The sequence below is a fragment of the Herpailurus yagouaroundi genome, unplaced genomic scaffold, assembly GCF_014898765.1.
Source record: "Herpailurus yagouaroundi ecotype Mexico unplaced genomic scaffold, PumYag 166, whole genome shotgun sequence".
Taxonomy (NCBI): Eukaryota; Metazoa; Chordata; class Mammalia; order Carnivora; family Felidae; genus Herpailurus; species Herpailurus yagouaroundi.
The window spans coordinates 5,641,172-5,647,802 of record NW_024412407.1 but is presented as its reverse complement, the minus strand read 5'-3'; the positions used below and the strand labels follow the sequence as shown (position 1 = coordinate 5,647,802).

General features: G+C 38.2%; 1 protein-coding gene and 1 long non-coding RNA gene across 2 annotated transcripts in view; one reads left to right on the top strand and one right to left on the bottom strand.

Moving 5' to 3' along the window:
- Nucleotides 1-501: 501 nt before the first annotated feature.
- Nucleotides 502-6,631, top strand: part of LOC121038631 (uncharacterized) — a 23,826-nt gene continuing 17,696 nt past the window's right edge. Inside the window, exon 1 of the long non-coding RNA XR_005794427.1 lies at nt 502-885. This is a non-coding gene — a long non-coding RNA (uncharacterized LOC121038631). The remainder of the gene's footprint in view (nt 886-6,631) is intronic.
- On the bottom strand, nt 604-1,653 carry LOC121038626 (high mobility group protein B1-like). Its single transcript, XM_040488260.1, is given in 2 exon segments — nt 604-1,058; nt 1,061-1,653. Coding segments are annotated over 2 exon segments (636 nt in total). The 5' UTR covers nt 1,644-1,653; the 3' UTR covers nt 604-1,005.

Sequence of the window (6,631 nt, the reverse complement as noted above, 5' to 3'; positions counted from 1 at the left end):
AGTGCCACTATTCCCTGTGTGGTATAAAATGGTCAGCAAGGACTTTTATTCATTCCATATTTTATTATTTATATATTTTTTTATTAAAAAATTTTTTTTAATGTTTATTTTTGAGAGACAGAGACACAGAGCGCGAACAGGGGAAGGGCAGAGAGAGAGGGAGACACAGAATCCGAAGCAGGCTCCACGCTGTCAGCACAGAGCCAGCCTGGGGGTTCAAACTCACAAACTGCGAGATCATGACCTGAGTTGAAGTTGCACGCTTAACCAACTGAGCCACCCAGGTGCCCCTTATTCATTCCATATTTTGAAAATCCTCTAGTATGGTGCCGTATGTGATATATGTTCTGTGTTAAGTGCGTACTTAGATAACATGTACACATGCATACACATACAGAGACTTTTGTGATTTTGATTGAAATTATATTGAATCTATAGGTCATTTTGAGAAGAACTGACATTTTTATGAGATAACTCTTCCAATCCACAGACTAAGTATATAATTCCATTTATTTAGGTATGATTTAGTGTTTTTCTTTTTTTTTTAATAAAAAAATTGTATTTACTTAGAAGCATTCAGAATGTCAACAAAACAGCTACAACTTTTTTTTTTTTTTGCAATTACAGAGTGGTATTCAGTTAACAGAACAACAATTATTTCGTATAAGCTGCATCAGAGACAACTGAAGATGAAAAAACTACCATCCCCATATATAACTAATTTGTGCTGTGCACCAACAAGAACCTGCCTTAAATTTCCATGCCAATTTACAACCCCCATACTGTACCAGGCAAGGTTAGTGGCTATTGGAAATACCACCAGGACAGGGCTATCTAAAGACACATTTGGTAGTGTGTTAACTATACAAAAAAAGACACTGCACAGTTTAAAAACAAATCTTACACAGCCTTACATTTCAATTTTTTTCTTTAAAAAGAGTGAGTTGTGTGCAGGGGGGTTAAATGCTTTATAGACAAAAAAAAAAAAACTGCACTAGAACCAACTTAATCATCATCATCATCTTCTTCTTCATCTTTTTCATCTTCCTCCTCTTCCTCTCTTCATCTTCCTCATCTTCCTCTTCTTCCTTCTTTTTCTTGCTTTTTTCAGCCTTGACGACTCCCTTTTTTGCTGCGTCAGGCTTTCCTTTAGCTCGGTATGCAGCAATATCCTTTTCATATTTTTCCTTCAGCTTCGCAGCCTTCTTCTCATAAGGCTGCTTGTCATCTGCAGCGGTGTTATTCCACATCTCTCCCAGTTTCTTTGCAACATCACCAATGGATAGGCCAGGATGTTCTCCTTTGATTTTTGGGCGATACTCAGAACAAAACAAGAAAAAGGCCGAAGGAGGCCTCTTGGGTGCATTGGGATCCTTGAACTTCTTTTTTGTTTCCCCTTTAGGAGGGATATAAGTTTTCATTTCTCTTTCATAACGGGCCTTGTCCGCCTTTGCCATGTCTTCAAACTTTCCTTTCTCTTTAGCAGACATGGTCTTCCACCTCTCTGAGCACTTCTTAGAAAACTCTGAGAAGTTGACTGAAGCATCTGGGTGCTTCTTCTTGTGCTCCTCTCAGCAAGTTTGCACAAAGAATGCATATGATGACATTTTGCCTCTCGGCTTCTTAGGATCTCCTTTGCCCATGTTTAATTATTTTCTTTGCCAAGAAAGTTTTTCTGATCCTTCTTGAATTGTACTCTCCAAGTGCCCTGTCCTCCTCTTGAAGGTTCTGATTTAGTGTTTTTCAATAAAGTTTCATTAAAGTATGTCTTGAACAATTTGGGTAATTTTATTCATAGGCATGTTATATGTTTTTTGATACTATTATGAATGATATCCTTTTTAAGTTAAAATTTCCAATTACTTTTGGTATATAAAAATGCAGCTGATTTTTGTATAATTTTGTATCCAGCAATCTATATTACATTTTAAAGTATCACCTTTTCTCCATCTGTCCTCTTTTCCTGCTATTACTTGCATACTAGGTCTCCTGGATCTATGTCTAAGTCTTATATTTTCCATTATGATTTCTGTTTGTATTTCAGCTCTTTGCTTTGAAATAGCTCTTCTGCTCAACTTTCCAGTCACTAGTTCAGATCTTGCCAGTAAATATTCTCTCCTTCAATTCATCTGCATTTTTTTCCCTGAGAGATCATAGTTTTCATTCCAGAAATTCTTTGTTTTTATCTTCTCTCATAATCTTTACATGTAAGCTCTTATTCATCAGAATTTATCTTTATATTTATTGCTCTTTTTATTGCTCGAAATCTCTTTTTGCATATCTGTGCTTCCATTTGGGATCCTTTTCCTTTTGGTAGAACTCCCTTTGGGGTTCCTTTAATGAAGATCTGCTGCTGGCAAGTTTTCTGTTTTTGTTTGTGTGAAAATATATTAATTTGGCTTCATTTCTGAAGAACTTGTTTATACTGAGTATAAAATTCTAGTTTGGCAGTTATTATCTTACAACACTTTGTACATATCATTCCATTATCTTTTGGCTTCCATCAGTTTGTTGAGAAGCTACCTATTAGCTTTATTGTTCTTTTGAAGGTATGTCCCTCTACTAACCCCCTGCCCCATGACTTCTTTTAAGATTTTATCTTTATCTTTGGTTTTTAGCAACTTCACTATGATATGCCTGAAGTATGCTTTTCTTTGTATTTGTTCTGCTTGAGTTCAGAGAATTTCTTATATTTGTGACTCTGGTTCCTTCACTACTTTTGGAAATATTTTGGTTATTTTCTCTTCAAATAGTGTTTCTATCCCATTGTCTCCCTCTTCTGGTCCTCTAATCAGCTATATATCAGAGATTTTATTTTTTACAGTCTTATGTGTATTTTATGTTCTTTTCTCTATTTTCCTCTTTTCTCCCCCCTTATCGTCACTCTGGATAATTTCTTCTGACCTATCTTCTAGTTCGCTAGTTAGCTCTTTGTGTCCAATGTGCTGTTAAGCCCCATTGAATTTTTAAATGTGATTATTTTTCAGTTCTAGAATTTTCATTTAATATTTTATACAGTTTCCTCTGCTGAATTTCTCTATCTTGTCATTTAACTTCTTAAACCTATTCATTATGGTTGCTTTATTTATTTATTTATTTATTTATTTATTTATTTATTTATTTCGGAATTTTCTACACTCAGTGTGGAGCTCAAACTCATGACCCTGAGATCAAGAGTCACATGCTCTACTGACTGAGCCAGTCAGGTGCCCCTCATTATGGTTATTTTAAAGTACATGTCTGATAATTCCAATATCTGACTCTTCTATGGATCCTTTTCTCTTCTGCTTCAGTTTTTGTCATTTGATCTTGTTTGTGGAATACTGGTATTTTTTGTTTAATACTGAAAGTGGTTTATGAAAAATTAAAGAGATAATTTGAGTCCCTGGATGGTGTTATATTTCTGCAGCAAGAAGTTACTTTTGCTTCTGGAAGTCAGTTAGGGTAAGATTAGACCATCTTAATCAAACCAGGGATTCAGTTGATGAGAAGCTGAGCTTTAGTATTTACAAGGGCTGGTATCTTCTAATGTATAGGCGTTTGGGAGTCCCAACTAAAAGTAAGGGGGGAAGGCGCCTGGGTGGCTTAGTCAGTTAAGCGACTGACTTCAGCTCGAGTCATGATCTCACGGTTTGTGAGTTTGAGCCCTGTGTCGGGCTCTGTGCTGACAGCTCGGAGCCTAGAGCCTGCTTCAGATTCTGTGTCTCCCTTTCTCTCTTCCTCTCCCCCATTCATGTTCAGTCTCTCTCTCTCTCAAAAATAAACATTTAAAAAAATTTAAAAAAATATACAAGGGGGAAGTGAGTTCCTTTATCTTGGTGGGTCCTGAGCAGTTTTTCCCCCCAAGCTCTGTAAGACTACAGGAAGACCAGTTCTCAGCCTTTTAGCTTCTGCTTTCTGCTCAGCTTCTTAGCCTCTCATTACTACTGTTGAATCAGTAATGCCTTTAAGGGAAAAGAGACATTTAATGTCAGGTTTACCTCTTTGTACTTCAGAAGTCTGAGATTTTAGCTCCTCAATTGGCTTGGGAGCTCTCTGATTCCTGTGAATAGATTTTTACATTTTTAATTTTGTTCATATTTTCTGATTGTTTTTTGCTGCAGGGTTGGCCTGCAACAAGATACTCCACCATTACTGACAGCAGAATGCCCTAGAGAGTAAAAATAAGACAATTGAAGAACAGGGATACTCAGCCTACCTTGAGTTATTTGCTTTTTTGTAAATATTGTATCACTGTCAGCAAAGATGATTTTCTTTTCTTTTCTTTTTTTTAAGATTTTGTTTTTAAGTAATCTCTACATCCAATGTGGGGCTTGAACTCACAACCCTGAGATCAAGAGTCACATGTTCTACTGGCTGAGCCAGCCAAGTGCCCCAAATATGATTTCTTTTCTTTTCTTTTTTATGTTTATTTATTTTTGAGAGAGAGCATGAACAGGGGAGGGGCAGAGAGAGAGGGGGACAGAGGATCTGAAGTAGGCTCTGTGCTAACAGCAGCAAGCCCGATGTGGGGCTCAAACTCACGAACCTTGAGATCATGACCTGAGCCAAAGTCGTATGCTCAACTGACTGAGCCACCCAGGCACTCCCCAAATATGATTTTCTATTTATCTTTGAGATGCTTGAATTTCAAGGGTATCAAGTGAATTTTTCATTTAAAATTTATCTTAAAAATTTTTTTTAATGTTTATTTATTTTTGAGAGAGAGAGACAGAGTGCAAGTGGAGGAGGGGCAGAGAGAGAGGGAGACATAGAATTTGAAGCAGGCTCCAGGCTCTGAGCTGTCAGCAGAGCCCCACGTGGGGCTCGATCTCATAAACTGTGAGATCATGACCTGAGCTGAAGTTGGATGCTTAACCGACTGAGCCACCCAAGTGCCCCTAAAATTGACCTCCTTATTGATATTTTTTCCACTATAGCCACTGTTTTCTTTATTATTTTCCCTACCACCTCCTTCATAACTCTGGGAGTCTTCCAATTTTGCTTAGAAAAGACACGTCTAAATTATCCCATCAAATTGTATCTGCATCTCCAGGTGACAAAATAATGCTTACTCTCTCCCTTCAGCTCTAGAGAATAAGGCAATAATCACTGAAACTGAGTGAAAACATGTCATAGCTTTATTTCTCAATCCTAAATCTCAAGTTAATCTTGTTAGTTTTTATGCAATTCTAATACTAGCTTGATAGTTATCTTTATAACAGATTTTCATGTGGCTAACAAGCCTACAACAATTTCCTATACCCTAGAAATGGCCTGTACTATATGATCTTGCCCCCTCTAGCCAAGGTTGACCAACCCACAGGAAAAAACTCTAACCCAGACTGGGCCAATGAGATCCTAACTCCCAGTAATCTGACATTTGCAACAATTAAATACAGAGATACAATTTTTAGAGCTGAGTAATTATGATACACAGCCTCTAAGATGGCCCCCATTGTTCCCCTTCTAGTATTCATGTCCTTATGTAATTCTTTCTCCTTGACTATAGGCTGGATCTACTGATTTTTCTAATAGACTATAGCAAAAATAATAACATATCACTTTAAGGTTAGGTTACAAAAAGACTGTGGCTTCTGTTTTGGGGGTTCTCTCTTGCTTTCCTTCTAATTTGTTCTGAGGGAATCCAGTTGCCATGTTGTGTATTGCCCTTTGAAGAGGCCCATGTGTTAAGGAACCACAGGTCTCCAGGCAACAGGCAGCAAAGAACTGAGGCCCTCAACTGAACAGCAAGGAACTGAGGCTCTCAAAATAGGTACTGAATTCTGCTAACAACCAGAGGAATGAGCTGGGAAGTGAATCCTCCCTCAGTTGAGCCTTCATATTGACTTCATCCCTGGCCAACAGGATGGTTGAAACCTTACGAGAGATCTTAAGTCAGAGGGACCCAGCTTGGCTGCACCCATATTTCTGATCCTTACATAATCTCTCCAAGTGCTTGTTGCTCTAGTCTTTCCAGTGTAGCATTCAAATCATCTTTCTTAGTTCTCACCTCATTTTTCTCATCATTGAGGGTTTCCTCACAAGTTTTGGCCTTTAACTCATTTGGTCTGCTTTCTGGGAAATTGTCACTGGGGTGGGCCTTTCTGTGATATGCTGCAGCAAGGATTCCTGAGAATGCCACCCAGAATCCTTGGTTTTGCCTCCCTCTCCAGGTCTGACCTTGCACATATTGGCCTTCAGCATCCTGGACACTTGAAAGAGCTGTTGCTTCCCTAAATAATGCCAACATGGGAGTCAGACAGACTGCCTAGCAGGCCTCCACCTAGGTACCTGATACATTCTCTTTGAACTGTTTCTGAGTACCTGGCCTGATCTCTTCAAGCTCTTTTTTCCAAGGTTATTAGCTTCTCTTTGTCACATTGTCTTGTACCCTTCTGATTTATTACATCTTTTACTGGATTGGAACTAATGGTCTACAGTACTGTTATTTTTACCAGATAGAAGCAATGCTATGTCTTAGTCATTTTTATCTGGACTCTATGGGGACAGGCTCTAACTCAGTTTCAGATCACACTCACTTCCCACTGTGGCTGTGCTACTTATGATGGTAGTTGAATACATCTGGCTGGTTCATGTATGCAACTACTTTCTTTCTTTCTTTCTTTCTTTCTTTCTTTCTTTCTTTCTT